This window comes from Tenrec ecaudatus, chromosome 7, assembly GCF_050624435.1.
Source record: "Tenrec ecaudatus isolate mTenEca1 chromosome 7, mTenEca1.hap1, whole genome shotgun sequence".
Lineage (NCBI taxonomy): Eukaryota > Metazoa > Chordata > Mammalia > Afrosoricida > Tenrecidae > Tenrec > Tenrec ecaudatus.
In genome coordinates this window covers 127,717,740-127,737,957 of record NC_134536.1, presented here as the reverse complement: position 1 = coordinate 127,737,957, position 20,218 = coordinate 127,717,740, and the positions used below count along the sequence as shown (strand labels likewise).

Below are 20,218 nucleotides of genomic sequence, written 5' to 3'. Positions count from 1 at the left end.
TCCAAACCGCCACACAGCTGGGCTCCAGTGCTCCTTTTGCACAAGAAGGTGGTTAAGTCATCTGCCCAGGTTAGAAAGGAGGGGGGCTGTCTCCCCGCCCCCTGAGGCTATTCAGCTTGCCCCCCTATGCTTACTCAGACAAGAAACTCCAGGCAGGGGTCAGCGAGAGGGAAGTTCAGAGGGTTTTAATCCTGGGTGGCATTTCTTCGGAGTGAAAGCTGCCTCCCCGGTGGAAGTGGAAGTGGCCCCTGCTTGGACTGGGCAGCAAAGTGCAGTGGCTAAGGGCATATGTTCCAGGACCAGGCTGCCTTGGTCTGGAGCTGCATCTACCACAGACTGGCTGTGTGACCTTGGTCAGCATTGGTACCCTCTCCGCTCTTCGGTGCCCTGTGGGCTGTGATGGCGAGAGGTTGAGTTAGTGTCTGGGAAGTAAACTGCTCCTGGCACCAGAGTAAGAGTTAAGTAAGCCCTGAATGAGTCCTTTTAACTACTCTTTTATTCCCCCTTGTGGATACATTTTTGCTCATCCTTGTAAACAAGGAGGGCGACGATGTTGATATCCTCTTGCTATGGGATTACATAGCTACATAGTAACAGAGCTTACCTCCCATTCAACGACCCTGCCTTCCCGTGGTTCAAAGCCTTCGATGAAATCCTCCCGGAACTGAATTACTTCCCAAGTCATCCTGTAGGAAAATAAACCAAAGCATAACTTTTAACTCCCCTACCCCCACCAGGCACATGCTTCTTAAGGGTAAAATAACAACCATAAGTTCACCTAAAATGTAGCAAGCCTCTGCCACACACACACACACACACACACACCACGCACACTCTCTCTTCACACTGACAGCTAAAACCTCAGCTCTTCAGTGTCCGACTGGAGACATTCCATGAAACAGCTGGCTGGAGCACCCCTGTGGAGGGAAGGCACTCTCTCCCCCACAATATTCTGTCTCCGGTCCCTCTCTTCCTTCCTTCATAAGGCCTCTCAGCCCAGTGCTGGCTTTGAGAGCAGCTACCCAGGATGAAAGAACCCAACAACTCCACCCCCACAATTAGAGCTTAGTGCAGCCTGGCCTCCACCCCTTCCTGCTCTGCTCTTCCCTGTAATGTGGGATTATTGGCCAGCATGCAGCCTGCCTGCCCTGTTTTGGGACTGGAGGGAGAAGGATGACCATAGCCACTCCAGCTGGGAAGCATCCTTCCTCTGCTGTGCCCCCTTGGGGAGAAGCTCCCAGAATTGTCCACCTTCCTTAGGATAGAAGTGCAAATGGGTAGTACTGGGTGCACTGATTGCAGCCTGGTCAAGCCTCCGGGAGTCTGAGAAGAGAGAGACAGGAGTGGGGAATGGCTGTCTCCATCACTTCTGGGGTGCACTGAAGTCAGAAGTCGAGAAGGGAGGCCAATGTAGAAGCCTGGTTACTGACCCCAGAGACTTGCATTTACCTTCCAGCTTCCCCGGTACACAGCCCTGTGTACATTCTGTGTGTGTGATGTTCACACACACCCATACCAACATGTGGAAGCCAAAGGCTCCTTCCATTTCCATAGGCTGCGTGAATTCACCCGACTCTTCCCCCACCACACACACACATTTACACACCTGAGCACAGCCATCCCCAGAGTGCTCTGACCTGAAGCCCTTTAATAAATACTTGTGAAGCAGCCGTGATCTGCAGAATCCCCTCCCAGACCCTTGACACAAGCATCCTGGCGCTAAAGAAGTGTCCTGACTTTAGGAGGAAAGTGAAGTAGGTTTGAATTCCAGGCCCATTCTTGAACTCAGTGTGACCTCTGTAGGACCTGCCCCTCTGTGCCCCATCACAGCCATGGCCAACTCAGAATTGTCAGGGAACTGAAGCCAGGGCTGTGTGGCTCCGGGATCGGTGGGCACTCAGTAAGTGGGGGCTCACTGCGGTGCTAAGTTTGTGGGAGTTGATTTGGGGGGTTTTGTTTTAAATGGCAGGTTTGCTGCAAAGGAGGAGCAGGGAGGCACATCCCCCAGGGCAGTTACTGGCCTCCTCACTGCACCTTCTAGAACCCATGCTGTCTGGGACCCCTGGGAGCAGGCCAAGCCCAGCCTCCCCTCCAATTTGACCTGCAGCTGGGGTGATAGGGGGCACACTGAGTCCCCCTCCCCGCAGCAGGCTGAAGGATGCTGGCCCTCAGAGTTGCTGTCATCTGCTGGAGGCTTGTTGTTCTCTCTTTGTCTGGTTTCTTCTCCCCCCTGGGAACCCCTTTCCCCCAAGGCAGAGCTTCAGTGTTGTCAGCAGCTGGGGCCCCAGGGGCCCCTCAGTTGGATGGGGGTGGGGCAGCAGTGCCCGACCACACTTTTCCACCTCCTCCCCTCCCTGGGAACCTCCCCAAGGCCTGCTACGCTATATCCCCAGGCTCTTCCAAGAACCCCTGCATCCGGGCCAATGACTGTGCTTATGGGGGAGGTGGAGACGGTGTCCGTCCTCCCCCTTTCCCCCAAGGTTCACCTTGAGCTGCCCACAGGACAGGAGGGCAGCACCGTGCCTGCCAGGGGCTTAGGCTGGCTAAGAGGTGTCCCCCCCCACACACCTCCTCTAACCTCCTTTGCCAGAGGAAAGCTCATTGGAGGACATGTTGTTCCCAGCCTGCCCTGCTCTGGAGGCAGGAACATAGCACTCTGGGAGTTGTAGTTCCCACACAACTCTGGTGACCCCTGTGCACAGAGACTTGGGGAGAGGTGAGGTGGCTGCGGGGGCAGATAGGAAGGATACAGGTGAGCAGCAACAATTGGTGCCAGGCGGGTAATACTAATCTAGAAGCCCTGCTTTTTAACTGACCCGCTACTCTGACCCCCAACCCTGAAGGCAGAGGGACTGGCGGCTCTGGAAGTGAGCTCTGTATTTGGAAGGGGCGGGGAAGGGGGGGTGGGGAGTGGGGGAAGAACTGCTGTACAGAATTGAAGGCCCTAAGCCAGCAAAAGCCGGTCATTTTTTAATAAGGGCAGAAAGTGATTGCTATGTGTCCACTGCTCCTGACCCTTCTGACCCCTCCCGGCTGCCCCCTGCAGGGAGAGTGTGTGTCTGAGTGTGTGCCTGTGGGGTGGTTGGTGGATGTCAGAAGTGCAGACAACTAGCTTGTGGAAACCAGTCTCCCCAGTTCACGCATGGCCTAGCATCTTGGCCAAGTTCCCCCCCACCCCCTCCCCAGGCCCAGGGTGGGGTCACAGCCCAGACGCTGAGGAAGGTAAATCCATGGGACTCCACCCTCTCGCTCCCCAAGCCCTTATCTCTGGAGGCCAGAGCTTCCAGCCCCTCAGGCAGCCAGAACTGGGGCGCCCCAAACCTACCCTGGTAGGGGGAGAGAGCTGGGGCAAGCCCGCGGACCCCTCTGCCCTCTGCCCAGGAGGACCATGCGGCAGTAGCGGCCATGCTGCCCTTCCTGTTGGCCACACTGGGCACCACGGCCCTCAACAACAGCAACCCCAAGGACTACTGCTACAGCGCCCGCATCCGCAGCACAGTCCTGCAGGGCCTGCCCTTCGGGGGTGTCCCCACGGTGCTGGCCCTCGACTTCATGTGCTTCCTGGTGAGTGCCCCACCCATGCATGTGAGACAGAGATCGTCAGGACTGACCACTGCCCCACCTAGCCCTGACTCCCAGCCTGAGCAGCAGGGAGAATCGAAGCCACCAAACCCAGACCAAGGCCTTGCCCCTGGCCAACCTTCCCCTCCTAAGAGCATTCCTGCGGGTGCGTAGCCTTTACCTCTGCCAACCAGCCCCTCTTCCCTCAGGCCCTGCTGTTCTTATTCTCCATCCTGAGGAAGGTGGCCTGGGACTATGGGCGGCTGGCCTTGGTGACAGATGCAGACAGGTAAGGCTCTGGGGCCCTTTTCCATCCCTGCACATGCACTCGAGAGAACCCCGGTGGCATAATGGATTTCACGTGGGCTGCTAACCTCAAGATCAGCAGTTCAAACCCAACCAGGCATGCCTCAGAAGACTGAGGCTTTCCGCTCCTGTAAAGACCTACAGCCTCCGGAGCCCCCAGGGGCGGTTCTGCTCTGTCCCACAGGGTAACTGTGAGTCGGAAACCCGATGTCAGCGAGGGTGGTGGTGGCGGTCTTGACGCATACCCATGTACGTGCTCACACACACACAAACACACACACACACCATGGTCCACAGTCCTCTCCAAGGACAGGAAAGAAGAGCCAGCCCTTTCTCTCTCTCTCTCTCTCTCTTTCTCTCTCTCTCTCTCTCTCTCTCTCTCTCTCTCTCTCTCTCTCTCTCTCTTTCTCCTTTGACAGCAAGATGAGGCGGGAACCAATCCTCGAGGAGCAGGCATGGGGGTGGGGTGCATGCTGGGCCCTTGATAGGGCCCCTGCTCCTTGCCAGGCTTCAGGTACCTGCCCCCGCCCCTGCTAACCCTGTCTGTTCTCTGCCCCCTTCCCCCCTAGGCTCCGGCGGCAGGAGAGGGACCGAGTGGAACAGGAATAGTACGTGGGGCAGCAGCCCCCTCACCCCCACTAAACTACCTTTCATTTTTCTTCTCTCCATGCTTCTGCCCCCTCCCCCACCTCACCCCCACCCCCCACCCCCTGATCCTCCCCTGCAGGTTGCTGGTTTCTTTTGCAGTTCTCTTCAGACTCGGGTTTCGGATTAACTCTGGCAGGCAGTGTGCTTTGCCGAGCAGGGGGCTCCCCAACTTGTCTCTGCCCCACCCACCCCTGTCCCCCTCGCTGCTCCTTTGGCTCCGTGCCCAGATGAGATCCCTTCCGGGCCATGGTGTGCCCCTTCCAGCGTGCCCTCTGCCTGCCTGGCCCCTGGTTGGTTGTAAGGGAGGGGCCTCCTCCAGGCAGTGCAGCACCCTCGCCCTTTTGGCAAAAGAGACAAAGTGGGGCGTCACCGGCTTCCCTCCCGGCAGGAGCTAGCTCTTCATCTTCCAGGGTTCTCTGCTCACCCCTTCCAGAGCCCAGCAGGGGGGCTGCCTGAGGAGCCCGGACTGTGTCATGTGGTGGTCTTTGTCTGTAGGGCCAGAGCTGGAGTTGAGGAGGAGGGAGGCTAGCAGCTCACCCTGCAGACTGCCTCCTGCCCCTTTCTGACCCAGCCTCTCCAGCGATCTCTTAGTGTCCCCACCCCCGCCTCCACTTTGCATAATCTTTTCTGATGTGCCCCCTGATGGTCAACCCCGGAACTGCAGGGCCTCTTAGCGTTCCTGCTTCACCGGCCAGAAGCAGCAAGCCCAGGAAGAGGCCTTCCTTCCTGCCTTAAAGGCTGCAGGTGTTGGGTCCCAGGTCTCCCTGAAGGGCAAGGGAAGTTTGAGGGGAGCAGGATAGAGGGCATGCATTCCTCCCTGCTTCAGCCTCTGTGCTTTCTGTGCCTTTCTCTGTCCCTGGAGGTAGAGTGGGGGCCTCCCCACTGCATCCCCACACCCAAGGGCTCATATACTCACTGGGCCTCCACTCTCTCCTCTCCTCTCCCCACCCCCAGTGTGGCCTCAGCTATGCACGGGGACAGTCACGACCGCTATGAGCGTCTCACCTCAGTCTCCAGCTCCGTCGACTTTGACCAAAGGGACAATGTGAGTGCCCTCCATACCCCCTCAAGCTGCCGGGCCACAGTGTCAGGGAGGCCGGCCTGGCCTTCTCCTTCACTCAGGGCAGCCAGCCAGTCCCGGAGCTCCCAATTCATGTCCCGTACATCACAGCATCCCATCCGCTTGGCTCAGCTCCTGGGAAATCCAAACCCCCTGCCACGGTCCAGGGCAGGCTCCAGCCTGCTCCCTTGCGCTGGCTCTTTCTGCTGTTGCCGGCAAGTCCCTCCCAGCCCAGTGGATTCACTCAGTGCTGCAGTTAGCAGCTGAGCAAGCGCTCAACCTGGTGGGCCACCGGGGTCCTTGGATGGATGTTTAGCTCACTGCCATCGAGTCGATGCCGACTCACAGCAACCCTGTAGGACAGGGGAGGAACGGCTCCTGTGGGTTCTGACACTGACTTCATGGGAGCAGAAAGCCTAGTCTTTGTCCCTTGGAGCAGCTGGTGGTTTCAAACTGCTGACCTTGGGGTTAGCAGCTCAACGTGTAACCCACCATGCCATTGGAGCTCCTTTGATTGGTCCTAAGGGCACCTTTTCCCCTCCAGCATGGTTTTAGAAATACTAAGGGTCTGTCCGGCCGTGCTGAGCAAAACATACAGGCTCCGTGGAATCTTCAGGAGGCGTGAGAGCCCGTGACCCTGGCTTGTCTGGGGCCAGTTGGCCCGCTTGTGGATTGGTGTGCGTGTGGTGGTCACAGCAGCCCGTCCCACCCTTCCATGGTGCACCCTGCACATGGTGCTACCTCTCTGGGGCCCCCAACATTCTTTGTGGTGGGAACTCTGCTCAGAACTTGATTCCTTAGAGCCCAGGTGGCTGGGTTAGTCCAGGGGGAACCTGGGGCCCCTGCAGCTCCCGTACCAGTCCCAGTGGCCAGCTTCCTGGGTGGGACTCCTGCCTGTGAGTGACACAGCTAAAGCAGTCCCCTGTCAATGCCAGCAGAGGCCTCTGGGGGTCTCCGGGCGCAGTCAAAGTCCTGCCTGTGTGGCTGGAGGACACCTTTCTCCCCAGCCTGTGTGTGTGTGGGGGGGGGGGGAGTTCTCTTTGCCCAGTCCCTCCCCCACACCCCACTCCCCTGCCTACGGCAGGCCTGGGGGCTGAAAGGCAGAAAATTGCCCCTGGAGCAGTCCCGATCACGGTGACCTAGAGGATAGATGGAGGGATTTGGAGAGCCTGGCCTGCTCTCTCTGGTTCTAGAGATCTGGGCCCCCTACCCTACTGAGAAGTCCAGACCCTCCCTACCCCCCGGGGTGTTATCAGGGTCCAGTGCCTGAAACATGGGGGTTTCCAGGTGGATAACCTACCTTGGCATTGGTCCTTTTTCTTCTTGAAGCCTGGAACCTGCCCTGTCCTCCCTCCCTCCCACTGCCCACCACGGGCTCACTCATGGGGTGTGGTTTGGTGGTTGTGTGGGGGGAGGCAGGGAGTGGAGAAGCAGGGGTGTCCTGTGTCTGGGAGCCACTGTGAATGGATGGGTGGAACTTGGGGAGGGGCATTCCGGGTGGGCGGGCTGGGGGCTCCGGCTGACAGTCCTCTGTTCCCCCCCCCGCCAGGGTTTCTGTTCCTGGCTGACAGCCATCTTCAGGATAAAGTAAGTGCACAGGCTGCAGACTCTAAAGAGAGACACACAGGACAAAACTCCAGGCCCATCAGCTCCCACAAAGACTGGGAGCCAGAGGCTCTGAGGGCCTTAGTACTTCTAGGCAGCCCGGCACCCTCTTTCCCAGGCCAGGAGGCCAAGGCCTGCATCTGTCCAACCCCTCCCCTGGTCTGTGCTGTCCCCGAACGCTCCCTTGCCCCCCAGTCTCTTCTGTGACCCCTGTGTCGGGGGTGAGGGTAGGGAGCCCTGCCCTCATCTCTCCCTGCCCCTTGGCCCCCTTGAGAGGAGGGACTGGAGCCCCCTGGCCTGGAGCCTCCTGGGGCAGCCAGCAGGTGGGGGCAGCAGTCAGGCTGGAGGCAGCCAGCCAGCCACAGGCAGGAGCAGAGCCGAGCAGGCAGAACTCAGGAGGCCAAGCCAGAGTCCAGCAGGCAGGCAGTGAGCGCTGAGAGAGGCAGGAAGCTCGGACAGGTCAGCACCCCTGCCGACCACTCCTCCTGGCCCCCAGGGCCCACCCAGCACCCACGGAGTGCTACTGCTTCCCCTGACCTCATCCTACTTCCCTTCTTCTTCCTCCTCCTCCTCCTCTTCCCCTTCGAACCTTTCTCTTCTCTCCTTCTCACCCCCTTCATTTTTTGTCTTCCTTCTCTCTCTCCTTCCCTCTCCAATCCCTTACCTTCACCTTCCAGCCCTACCCTCTCTTCCTCCCTCTCCCAGGAAACAGGGGACTAAGAGGTTCCATTTCATGAACCCATACTGCTGCCAGATGGGCTGGGGCGTGGGTGTGGGGGCGGGTCAGGTCAGGGAGAGGTAGCCCCCTCCCTCGCCCGGCCCACACCCTGCCCCTACTCCGCTGTCCCCAGGGACGACGAGATCCGGGACAAGTGTGGGGGCGACGCGGTGCACTACCTGTCCTTCCAGCGGCACATCATCGGCCTGCTGGTCGTCGTAGGCGTCCTCTCCGTGGGCATCGTGCTGCCCGTCAACTTCTCAGGGGACCTGCTGGGTCAGCGAGGACGGGGTGGGGTGGGGGGGTCAGGGGTAGGGCAGTGGAGTGGACATGCCCTGAGCCGATGCTGCCTCTCTCCACCCCCTAGAGAACAATGCCTACAGCTTTGGGAGAACCACCATTGCCAACTTGAAGTCAGGGTAAGGTTGGGGAAAAGTGGTCTGTGGACGGAAATCTCGCCCCAAAAGGGAGGGGGTTGGATCTGCAGAGAGGCTGATGGTCTGGGGTGAAAGTGGAATGGGTAGATTCTGAAGAAGGTCCCCATAAGGAAGAGGGGTCTGGCGGGGGGCAACTGGAGGGCAGAGTAGCCAGCAGGTTGACCAGTGAGGATGGAGCACTCTTGGCTCCTGGGCTAGAGGGCAGACACACACACCTACAGACTGCTGCCAGTGGAGGGGCCTGATCACCGGGAAGTTGAGGGGCAGCTGATGGTGTGTGCAGTCCCAGTGGCTCCCGTGGGCTCCCTGAACCCCCGTGCCCGCCCCCCAGGAACAACCTGCTGTGGTTGCACACCTCCTTCGCCTTCCTGTACCTGCTGCTCACAGTCTACAGCATGCGGAGACACACCTCCAAGATGCGCTACAAGGAGGACGACCTGGTGAATTGGGGGTCCCCCACCACCTCACCCAACCCCACCTCCAGCCTTTGGCCCCCTGGCGAGTTCAGCCAGCCAGCTGTGACTCCTGGCTCAGCTTCCCTGGTGGGTTCCTCTTTGCAAGAGGGTCCCCCATAACTGCGCTGAAGGCTGAGCTGAAGCGGAGGGCCCTGTGCGGGCCTGGCCCTCAGGAAGCAGCAGCCAAGGCCGATGGAGGGAGTGCTGCTTCCCTCCCCTTCTCTGAAGGTTGCTCTGTGGCAGACTCCCCTCCCGGGAAGGGACTCCTGTCTAAGGGACCAAGCACTCCTGCATGAAGCTCACTGATTTCTCCTAGAAAGCTCTTCCTTCCCCGCTTCCCCTGGGAGCAGGCTAAGACCTGCTCCCACCCCTGCCAGTTCCTCTGCTCACCCTGCTCCCATCGCCCCAAACACAGGTGAAGCGGACTCTCTTCATCAACGGAATCTCCAAATATGCAGAGTCAGAAAAGATCAAGAAGCACTTTGAGTGAGTCAAGCCCCACCACCCAAGGCCCAGCCCTGCAGCCCCCTCCTCACACTTCCCTCTCAAAGCTACCCTCATACTCCTCATCTTGGAGGGGCAGGCAGGGGTTGGACAAAGAGCGCCCCTCTCTGACTCCAGAGGGGTCTAGCACCTGGACTGAGTGGGAGGCCCCCAGAAGAGCAACAGAAAAATCTAGAAATGTCTCTGGCCTCCCCTTTCCCCTAGAGCAGTGGTTCTCAAATTGGGGGTCGAACTACCCTTTCCCAGGGGTCACCCAGTATATAATAGCAGCAAAATGACAGTGATGAAGTAGCAATGAAAATGTTATGGTTGGGGGTCACCACCACGAGGACCTGTATTAAAGGGTCACGGCATAAGGAAGGTTGAGAACCACTGCCCTAGAGTGAGGTGGAGCCCCAGCTCGGGCCTCAGGGTCTGTGGGTCCTGTGTGGAGTGCGTCCCCCTCCGGACTGTTGAGACATTGTTCCCGGGGTCTTTGGGGGAAAAGCTGGGCTGCATCTTCCCAGAGGTTCTCTTCTGTCTGGGAATCTGACTTAGGAGGGAGATGACTCCGCACCAAGCTCTGTAAGATGGTCAGAAACTAGAGAACAGGGAGGAGCCAGGAGGGGCTGGGCTGGGCTCACCTGCTCACCCCTGGGGCAGAGATCATGGGGGCCGGGGTGCAATGACATCAGAAAGGAAGGACCGCTGTGGGGACATGGCCTGTGCAGGACTAGGAATCCCCCCCCCCCCTCCACCCACACACACACCTTCTGCTCACTCGGCTAGCTTCCTCAAGAGCCAGAGATTTTCAAAGGGTCCGCGGTGTGGTGGTCAGCTTCAGGAGCCTGGCCAAGCGCTGGTCAGAGATCGGCCCGTCAGTGGTCAGGGATCGTGATGACGGTCATTGGTGTGCAGTCAGGTGAGGGGCAGGGGCGTGTCACAGGCTCCCACAAAGAGGTCCTGACAGCTGACCTGGCCCATCCACTGACGACTGAGGGCCGCCGTAGTCTTGGATCATAGTGCTGTCCCGGAATGCTCCCTTGCCCCATGCCCCCTGCCTCACCCCCCGCCCATCAGGATCTGCTTCCAGCCCCGTGCTGAGAAGGACGGTGGGTCCGTGTACAATCAGTGTTGGTGGAGGAAGACACATGTGTGCAGCACGTGTTCCGTGTGCTGGCCCTGCACTGCTCCTGTCCTCAGAACAGACTGAGCTGGCCCTCAGTCAGCATGCGGGAACATGGGGTCAGGCCGTGACGGAGGGTCAGCCGTGATGTCAGGCCGTGACGGGCAGCATCACCTGCAGTGGGTGCTCAGAATTGGAGGACGTTGGGCCAGCTATCTGTTTAGTCGTAGACGTCCATCAGTGCACCTGCTATGTGCCCGCTGGGGACACAGCACTAAACAATCCAGACAAGACCCCAACCCCCATGCTTACATTCTCATGGGGGACAGGCACCTACAAACGGTGAACAGGCGAACTAGGACCAGACGCTGTGGAAAGCAGGGGTGGGTGCTAAGAAGCACAGCAGGGACAGTTGATGGTGCTCAGGAAGGGTCAGAAAGGGTAGGCAGGGCAGGGGCTCCGATGGGGTGACCTTTGAGCAGAGATCCAATACTTTGGCCTACCTGCGTTCATACCTGTCTGCTGCGCACCTACTGTGTGCTTCAAACCAGGAGACCAAGACCAACTAGATAGACCGTTGGCCCCTTTGGACTCATGACCCCGGTCGATTTTAGCAGGTGGTCTGTGATTACAGTGAACCCACAAACATTGTAGGGGAACCCACACTGGAATGTATGGGGTATAGAAGGAGCCCTGGTGTGGTGGTTATGCATTGGGCTGCTAACCACAAGATCAGCACTTCAAATCTGTCAGCTGCTCCTCTAAAGAAAGACGGATTTCTACTCCTGTTGAGTGCCAGTCTCCGAAACCCACAGGGGCAGTTCTACTCTGCCCTGTGAGGTCGCTGTGTATCAGACAGATGCTGGCAGTGAGCTGGGAGGGCGGGGCCTTGACGTTTGCTTTGCGGGGAGGGCACATGCAGAGACAGTCTGGTCAGAGATGTGGGTCAGACTCTCAGTAAGGCTGGGATAAATCTCAGGTCAGAGTGAGGGGCCAGTCTTGAGTTAGGGTTAGAGGTCAAGATCAGGCTTATAGTCCCTGGCCATGGTTAGCGAGCACTCTCAGGTCCAGGGCCAGGGTCACCAGCCAAGGTTAGAGAGCACTCTGCAGACTGGGGCTTGATGGGTGGCTGATCGGAGGGGTCAGCCTGGTCCCGGCTGTGGTCAGGCCTTCCGGAGCCGGGCTAAGGGGTCGGCCTTCCTGGAAGGACTTGGGTGAGTCTGCATACAATGTGCACTCTCCCCAGGGAGCTCCCCCTCCCAAGAAGCCCCACCCCCATCGGGAATCTCATGGGGGCTCTCATTGGTCAGAGAAGGAAAGGCTCTCAGACCAGGACTGCCTGTGGGAAGGTGGGAGGGGAGGGTCGGGGGATGTGCCTGCCCGCAGGAAGTGATAGGCCCCTGTGTTCCAGGGAGGCCTACCCCAACTGCACGGTTCTGGAAGCCCGCCCCTGTTACAACGTGGCGCGCCTTATGTTCCTGGATGCCGAGAGGTACTGGGGTGCGTGGGCGGGGAGGGTGACTCTCAGGGTGCCCAAGCCATAATGGGGGGGCATCCCGGCCGCCACCCAGGAACTGGTTCCCCTCTCAGATGGTTCCCAATTCTGCGCGTGGGAGTGCCTGTTCATTGGGCTCTGCCGAGAGCAGAGCCTGGGTGAGTGTCCGGTTGTTCCAAGTGGAGGAGGAAGCCTAAGACCCCGCTCCCTCTGAGCACAGACTCTTCTTCAACTCCAGCATGAGAAATTCAGGGCAGACCATAGGGCAAACTTCCTGTATCCCAAAGGATGGCTGGGGGAGATCGTGGGTTTGGTGGCATGTCTGAACCAGGCATGCTTGCTCTCGGGAGGCGGGCACGGTGGGCCCCTGGCTGGGGTGGTGGGTGACTGGGTGCTCGGGTCCTACAGGAAGAAGGCCGAGCGGGGAAGGGTCTACTTCACCAACCTGCACAGCAAGGAGAACGTGCCCACCATGATCAACCCCAAGCCCTGCGGCCACCTCTGCTGCTGTGTGGTACGCGGCTGTGAGCAGGTATGCGCGTCAGGGACCAGGAACCCAGGGTGGCCCTGCCCCATCACCCAGGAACATGAGCACACAGTGGGCTGAGGGAGTAAAGCCTGGTTCCCGCTGGCCAGGCAGTGACCAAAGTGTCCAACCTCCAACCAGCGTGGGGCAGCCATAGCAGCCTTGTGCAGTGAGCCTGGGCAGGTGTCCCCACTGCTCTGTGCCTCCAGCTCCTCATCCGGAAAACAGGGACAAAGTGCCCTGGTGGTTAAGTGCCCCGCTGCTTCTGCCCGGCAGCTCTTCAAGAGCAAATCCTAAGTGATCAGCCTGTGTAAGGAGTACAGCCAAGGAAGTCCCACGGGAACTCCTACCCGGGGCACATGGGCTGGTCACCTCGAACACTTACAGCAACATCAGGGGCCATCGCACCCACCTCACTGGGGTGCTATGGGGCGCGGGATGGAAAGGCAGCAGCGTTTCCCTTCGTGATTACACGCTGGCCTGCTGACTGCAAGGGTGGCGGTTCAAAACCACCAACACCTCCGAGAGAGAAAGATGAGGCTGCCTGCTCCCGGAAAGAGTTCACCTCAGAAACTCACGGGGCAGTTCTGTCTGTCCTGCGGGGTCACTGTGAGTCGGCAGCGACCCCACGGTGGGGTGGCGTTTCCCCAAGACCATTAGGAAGTCCTCGGTATGGGGCCCGGCCCAGCGTGCGCTCAGGTGAGCCTCCCCCCCACCCCCGCTGCAGGTGGAGGCCATGGAGTACTACACGAAGCTGGAGCAGAAGCTGAGGGAGGAATACAAGCGGGAGAAGGAGAAGGTCAACGAGAAGCCTCTTGGCATGGCCTTTGTCACCTTCCACAACGAGACCATCACGGCCATGTGAGTCCCCGCCGCAGCCCGTGGGTCCCCCGTGTCCGGGGCGGGGAGGCAATGGTGGGGTCTCCGGCCGGCAGTAACCAGTGCTGCCCCCCAGCATCCTGAAGGACTTCAACGTGTGCAAGTGTCAGGGCTGCTCCTGCCGGGGGGAGCCGCGATCCTCCTCCTGCAGCGAGTCCCTGCACATCTCCAACTGGACCGTGTCCTACGCCCCCGACCCCCAGAACATCTACTGGTACGCGAACCCCAGGGGTAGTCAGGGAGGTAGGCGGGGACCAGTCAGGCACTAGAGTGACCAGCTCCCTGTCCCCCACCCCAGGGAGCATCTCTCCATCCGCGGCTTCATCTGGTGGCTGCGCTGCCTGGTCATCAACGTGGTCCTCTTCATCCTCCTCTTCTTCCTCACCACCCCGGCCATCATCATCACCACCATGGACAAGTTCAACGTCACCAAGCCTGTGGAATACCTCAACGTGAGGCCATGCCCCACCACACTCCTTGTACACCAGCACCAGCCCTCCCCAGCAGGAGGACCAGAGCGTCCCATGCCCACCTGCTCCTGGTCCGTTCAGGCTAGCCCCGCCCCACCCACCCACCTTGAGCTCCTATCCCCTCCCGGTCACCTCTCCCAGTGGCCTTGCACACACACCCACAGAGACCTCCAGGAGCCCTGGTGGCACACAAGTTAAGCATGGTGGCGAGCCGAGGGATGCGTAGTTCAGACCCACTCAGAGTCACCTTGGAGGACAAGGTCTGGCCATCTGCTTCTGGTGGGTCACCTCCTGGGGGGTCCTACAGGGCAGTTCTACTCAGACACTGGTCGCGCTGAGTCAGAACCGGCTTGGCACTAACACAGAATCGCCTATTGGGGGAGCCCAGGCCAGTCTTGTCCACCTCATGACCTCAGATCAGCCCCTTAGGAAAAGTTGTCTGACAGGAGACCCGGCCCAAATGAGGAAGGGAGGGGGCACTCTGCCCATCCTCCCTTCTCTCCTCCTGCCTCCCACACAGCAGGCCCCTGTTGTGCCATGCTGTTCAAAGGTCCACTGTGTGAAAACCCGGGAAAACCCGGGTTGCCTTGGCTCAGACCCCGGCCCTACTGCCTACCAGCTGGATGAGAGAACACCAGAAAGCCAAACCCACTGCCATGGAGTCTGCAGCGACCCGCTAAGACAGGGTACAGCTGCCCTGTGACTCTCCAAGACTGTAACTCTTTTACTGGAGTTCAGAGCCTCATCTTTTCTCCCAAGGTGTGGCTAGGGGTTTCAAAGTGTTGACCTTGTAGTGAGAAGCCCCCAGTATAATCACCATGCCACCCACTGAGACAGAAAGAGGTGCCCTCGCCGGGTCCTTTTGCCCCCCCTCCAGGAGCTCCTCCTTAAGGAGCCCTGGTGGCATAGAGGGTGCACATGGAGCAGCTAACCCTTAGGTCAGCAGTTTGAACCCACCCGCTGCTCCTTATGGGACAGGTGAGACTTGTTTCTGAGAATCCTAGGGAGCAGTTCTATGGTAGGCAGTCAGTGCCTGGCACACCGTAACTACCCTAAATGCTGTTCTGTTATTTACCACGGGGCTCTGCATGTGACACTGGACTCCCCCTGACCCCCATCAGTCACATCCCCCCCGTCTTCCTGCAGAATCCTATCATCACCCAGTTCTTCCCCACCCTGCTGCTGTGGTGCTTCTCAGCTCTGCTCCCCACCATCGTCTATTACTCGGCCTTCTTCGAAGCCCACTGGACACGGTGAGACACCCCCCCACCCTGCGCCCCAGCTGCCTGTGGCCTCTCGGGTGGAGTCCCGACTCCATTGCTCCAGGAAATCCCACAAGAAGCGGGGAATGGGTACCCAGGATCCTGCCTCGGGTCACCCACATCACTCCAGGACCCACTTGGAGTGGTCTGGGTTGACCTGGCTCTTCCCACAGCTCCGGGGAGAACAGGACAACCATGCACAAGTGCTACACCTTCCTCATCTTCATGGTGCTGCTACTGCCCTCGCTGGGGCTGAGCAGGTGCGTGCAGGAGGTGGGGGCGTGGCTGATGCAGGGAGAAGGGCATGGCCCGCCCCATGTCTCGGAGGCTCTCCCCGCCCCTGCGCACATCCCGTTCCAGCTCCCTGGCCACTTCTCTCCCCTGCAGCCTGGACCTCTTCTTCCGCTGGCTCTTTGACAAGAAGTTCTTGGCTGAGGCCGCTATTCGGTTTGAGTGAGTGACGGGGCCCCAGATGGCAGCTGTGGGTGTGGCTGTGGGGACACCCTTAGGACCCCTGGAGGCAGTACTGGGCATTCCACCCCCCAGCTGGGGAGGAGCCACACACAGGTGCACCCAGTGTGCATGGGGGCTTGATGTCGGGGCCCATCTCTGTGTGCTCAAGTTCACCTTCCAGGCAGATTGGGGACTTTGTAGCCCACCCTTGAGGGATTTCTGAGGGGTCTCTGCCACTCATAGTCTGTAGAAGCTTCTAGAATCTCCACGGTGGGGATTTGGGAGGAGTCTTTTGTGGTATCTGAACTCATGCTTTCGGAGTGGCTTAGGGACCCTCGTGGTGTCTTCAAGGTGTCTGGAGTCTCCATTGCCACTCTCTGTGGTTAGCTCCTGGGCTCACAGCTCTGGGAGGGCTCTGTGGCTCAATGTGGGGTTGGATCAGACACATGTTCTGGGAGCCCCTTGGGCTCTTTCCCAAGCATGACTGTGGCTTCTTTGGGATCCGTGTGGGGCTGCCGGGTCACACACTGGGGCTGGGTGTATGGGTACAGCCCACCCTGGTAACCCTGGGCTCACACTGGCTGTGTCCTGAGCAGCTACTGAGTCTCCTGGGCTAACCGCTCCAAAGATGGTCTGACGCTTGTCCTCTGGAGGTGACAGGCCCATATTGGGTCTCAACAAGGGAGACCCTTCTGGGTGCTTGGGGACTCACACAGCTGGAGTGTTTGTTTGGGGCTCTCACTGGGGAAGTCTTGGCCAGTCTTAGCTGGTATCAATCCTAGTGGTCTTAAGCACTCTTGCTGGGTCTTTGCTGGGGTACTCACACTTGGTTCACACCCGTGGCATGCCTGTCCTTCAGCATTCTTGGGGCTCGCTTTGGAGCTGTCTGCACACTGCGTCTGTCTCTGGGTTCGCATATGGGAGGCCGGGGGCACATGGGGCATGGCACGTGGGGGGTGAGGGCACGGTGTGGCAGTGATGGGCAGGCAAACATCAGGCACCCTGGGGCGCGCAGCCAGTGCTGGAGCACCTGGTGCCCGCAGGTGCGTGTTCCTGCCGGACAACGGCGCCTTCTTCGTGAACTACGTCATTGCCTCCGCGTTTATCGGCAACGCCATGGACCTGCTGCGCATCCCGGGCCTGCTCATGTACATGATCCGGCTCTGCCTGGCGCGCTCGGCCGCAGAGAGGCGCAACGTGAAGCGGGTATGGCTGCCTGGGGCAGCGGCGGCCCGCACAGCGCGCCCTGGTGGGCCCGGCCAGGAACAGCAGCAGTCAGCTAGGGCTAGGGCGCGGAGTGCAGGGTGGGCCGGGCCTGGGGCGCCCCAGTAAGGCTTCCACGACGCATGTGGCCCTGGGCCACCCCTTTCCACCCGGAGCTTCAGTTTCCCCTTGTGGTCAGCGATGGGTCAACACAAATAACCCTGCCAGCAATAACAGCCTAGCATGCTAACAAGGGCCACGTCGGGCTCCCTAGGCACTCAGCTCCCCAGCCCCACACCAGTCCCGCCCCTCGTACTCACTGCCGCGCCCCGCCCACTCCCAGCACAGTCCCGCCCCTCTCTCCACCTGCTTGCCTTCCCTCCCCCAACCTATGGGCCCTATTTCTGGTGGCTGCTCCCCCTGACCCCCTCTGGCCCTCCCTGCCTTCCCGCCTCCGGCCCCACCCTGAGCCACCTCCTGCCATCTCCCCCCCAGCATCAGGCCTACGAGTTCCAGTTTGGCGCAGCCTACGCCTGGATGATGTGCGTCTTCACGGTGGTCATGACCTACAGTATCACCTGCCCCATCATCGTGCCCTTCGGTAGGCACCGCCGCGCCGGGACCTGGGCCCTGCTCGGGGGGACCCAGGACCTCACCTACGACACACTAGCCAGGCAGGCCACCCCGAGTGGACAGAGCCCTGGTTGGGAGCCCGGCCCCTTGGGCCTCCCGCCTGGTCCCTGGCTCAGTCTGGGGCCCAGCCTGCAGGGAGGAGGGGGAGAACCAGCTGGGTGCAGGCAAAACTCGGCTGGTATGCTGGGTCCCCCGGAAGGAATCACCCCAACACAGCCCATTCCCCACTGTTTCTACTCCTCTGGGTATACTTGGATATAGTCCAGGCACTAGCTCACCTCTATAGGAACATATACTTCATAGGTACGCACGCGTACACTGGGCAGCCCTGTATATACAACCCCTTAACCACCCACCCCCCTCCCTGGGATACAAGGCTCTGGACTCCCAAGTGAATTTCCTAGTCTTCCTCCAAAAACCTTCTTGTTAGCTTCTAGGGCGACGGGCCTTGTCATGATTGGAACAGGATTTACAATTCCTCTGTGGGTTACGTGTGGGGCTGCTAACTCTCAGGTCAGCTGTTCGAAGCCATCAGCTGCCTCGTGGGAGAAAAACAAGGCTGTCTACTCCTATACAGAGTTACAGTCTGGGAAACCCACAGGGGCAGTTCTACACTGTCCTACAGGATCACAGTGAGTCAGCACTGACCCCATGGCAGTGAGCTTACGGTTTGCTTTCTGAGTGTAGGGACAGCCAGAGGGAGAAGGATACGGTTTTCAGAAGATTGTTGGTTGAGCCAAAGGGATATATTTCAAACAGTAGAAGGTCTAGTGAGGGCAGCAGGAAGAGGGTTGATCCCAGGAAGCAGATGTTCTGTGAGGCTGCCCGCTGTGGGGTGCCCCACCCCCCTGCGCTGGGGCCAGAGGAGGGAGCCTGGCCTGTTGGCCACCTCAGAAGGACCAGGACACCAGTGGTTGAGTGGCACTGGTTCCGAGGCCAGGCCTATGTGGCTGTCCCCAGGGCTCATGTACATGCTGCTGAAGCACCTGGCAGACAGGTACAACCTCTACTACGCCTACCTGCCGGCCAAGCTGGACAAGAAGATCCACTCGGGGGCTGTGAACCAGGTGGTGGCAGCGCCCATCCTCTGCCTGTTCTGGCTGCTCTTCTTCTCCACGATGCGCACCGGTGAGGGGTCGCACCCGGGGATGTGGGTGGAGAACAGATGGGACGGGCCATGGAGGGCCACCCTGGCGGGGTTCCAGGGCAGGGACCTCGGTGAGGTGCAAGTTCTGGGAGGATTGGGGTGGCATTCAAGAGGTAATAGAAGAATAGAAGCAGAATGTAAAAGAAAATGGAGATTGGTGGGGTGGTGGCTAAGGTGCCAGCTGTCCCCTGGCAGGAACACTGTAAGAATTTACTAGCTCTTCCTTGGGACCAAAGACCCCAGTATGAGCTCCCCTAAGGCTGACAGTCTAGGAAACGCTATGGGGCCACTGTACTCTCCCTATTAGGATCACGAGTGAATTGGAATGGACTTAACATGACTCCACGGTAACATGTAAAAGGATAAAACTTGGAATGTTTCAAATGGATATTACAAAGAAGAATAGAAGCTCAGGGTGGGAAGGGCTTGGGAGGCCCCAGAGCCTAAAGAGCTTCCCCACTTTCTTTCCCCACCACCACCCTGGCAGGATTCCTAGCCCCCACATCCATGTTCACATTCGTGGTCCTGGTCATCACCATCGTCATCTGCCTCTGCCACGTCTGCTTCGGACACTTCAAATACCTCAGTGCCCACAACTATAAGGTGTGGGGAAAGGGGGACAACTGGGGCAGGAGCCAGAGGGCTGCAGGGGGTAGGGGTGAGGAGCTCCTGAACTGAGGCTGCTGGGAGCAGGAGGGATGGGGGTCATGATGGGTGCAGGGTGAGGTCGCCCACTCCCTACTTTATTCTGGGCCCCTAGATCGAACACACGGACACAGAGACAGACTCCGTGGACCCCAGGAGCAACGGGCGGCCCCCAGCTGTTGCCACTGTCCCCAAGTCTGCAGTGAGTGCCCCATGCCAAGGCCGAGGGGCTGCTTGGACTCGGAGAGGGTGGGGGGGGGGTCATGTCCTCATTGACCCCAGAAGGACAGCTGTCCACCTCACACTCCCTCTTCCTCTCCACCCTCAGAAATACATCGCTCAGGTGCTGCAGGACTCAGAAGGGGATGGGGATGGGGGTCCCGGGAGCTCCGGGGACGAGCCCCCGTCAACCTCCTCCCAAGATGAGGAGCTTCTAATGCCACCGGACGAGGGCCTCACCGACACAGACTTCCAGTCTTGCGAGGACAGCCTCATCGAGAATGAGATCCACCAGTGAGGGGGGGCGGCCCTGGAGGCCACCCCCACCCCAGCCCCATGGACACTAAAATGCTAATAATTTATTAGATCTAAAGCCCCTTTGCCCCTCACCCCTGCTTTCATTAAGGTATTCATACCTGGGGGATCTCGACCCCCTCCCTGACCAGAGAGGGAGGGAGCCCCCCCAAAAAAAACTCAGTGAGGAGAGCCCCGAGCCGGCCCCGGGGCAAAGAGGGGTATGGAGGGAGCCCCCGCCCCCGAGCAGTGCCCCCCAGGCTAGCAGTGTAGCTAGGAAAGGGTTAATGCGAGGCAAGAGGGAACCTGGTTCCTGGCTGGAGACCTGGGGTGCACAGTAGATTGAAGGGCCACCTCCTGGCCTGACCCCCAACTCCCCCCTGGGCCCTGGCACCCTGCAGGTGCATGAGGGGGTGGGGGTGCTGGGTGGGCAGAAGCGCCAGGCTGGACCCCATAGGGGGAGTGGCCGGGGGGAGGGGCGGGGGGGCATGACTGACTGGAGATGGGTTTTTGCACTGGCTGGCATTTTGGTTCCTTTTTTTAATTTGGGTTTGTTTGGGGGTTTTTCCTTTAAAATAAAAATGAAAAGAAAA

The 20,218-nt window shown here is 59.4% G+C and overlaps 1 protein-coding gene across 3 annotated transcripts in view; it reads left to right on the top strand.

Annotated features, from left to right (window-relative positions):
• The window catches only part of TMEM63B (transmembrane protein 63B), a 22,677-nt gene extending 2,459 nt beyond the window's left edge, over positions 1–20,218 (top strand). For 2 of the 3 annotated variants that reach the window (XM_075555025.1, XM_075555023.1), the window contains exons 2-24: positions 3,382–3,564; positions 3,771–3,850; positions 4,437–4,475; positions 5,470–5,560; positions 7,125–7,162; positions 8,032–8,174; positions 8,266–8,317; positions 8,667–8,775; positions 9,206–9,276; positions 11,811–11,891; positions 12,303–12,426; positions 13,148–13,281; positions 13,376–13,513; positions 13,598–13,751; positions 14,916–15,022; positions 15,205–15,291; positions 15,419–15,484; positions 16,528–16,690; positions 17,183–17,288; positions 18,281–18,448; positions 18,955–19,070; positions 19,228–19,314; positions 19,441–20,218. In XM_075555025.1, coding sequence (XP_075411140.1) covers positions 3,406–3,564; positions 3,771–3,850; positions 4,437–4,475; positions 5,470–5,560; positions 7,125–7,162; positions 8,032–8,174; positions 8,266–8,317; positions 8,667–8,775; positions 9,206–9,276; positions 11,811–11,891; positions 12,303–12,426; positions 13,148–13,281; positions 13,376–13,513; positions 13,598–13,751; positions 14,916–15,022; positions 15,205–15,291; positions 15,419–15,484; positions 16,528–16,690; positions 17,183–17,288; positions 18,281–18,448; positions 18,955–19,070; positions 19,228–19,314; positions 19,441–19,629 — 2,502 coding nt within the window. In that variant the 5' untranslated portion in view covers positions 3,382–3,405 and the 3' untranslated portion in view covers positions 19,630–20,218. The remainder of the gene's footprint in view (positions 1–3,381; positions 3,565–3,770; positions 3,851–4,436; positions 4,476–5,469; positions 5,561–7,124; positions 7,163–8,031; positions 8,175–8,265; positions 8,318–8,666; positions 8,776–9,205; positions 9,277–11,810; positions 11,892–12,302; positions 12,427–13,147; positions 13,282–13,375; positions 13,514–13,597; positions 13,752–14,915; positions 15,023–15,204; positions 15,292–15,418; positions 15,485–16,527; positions 16,691–17,182; positions 17,289–18,280; positions 18,449–18,954; positions 19,071–19,227; positions 19,315–19,440) is intronic. The other variant, XM_075555026.1, reaches the window with a different exon arrangement.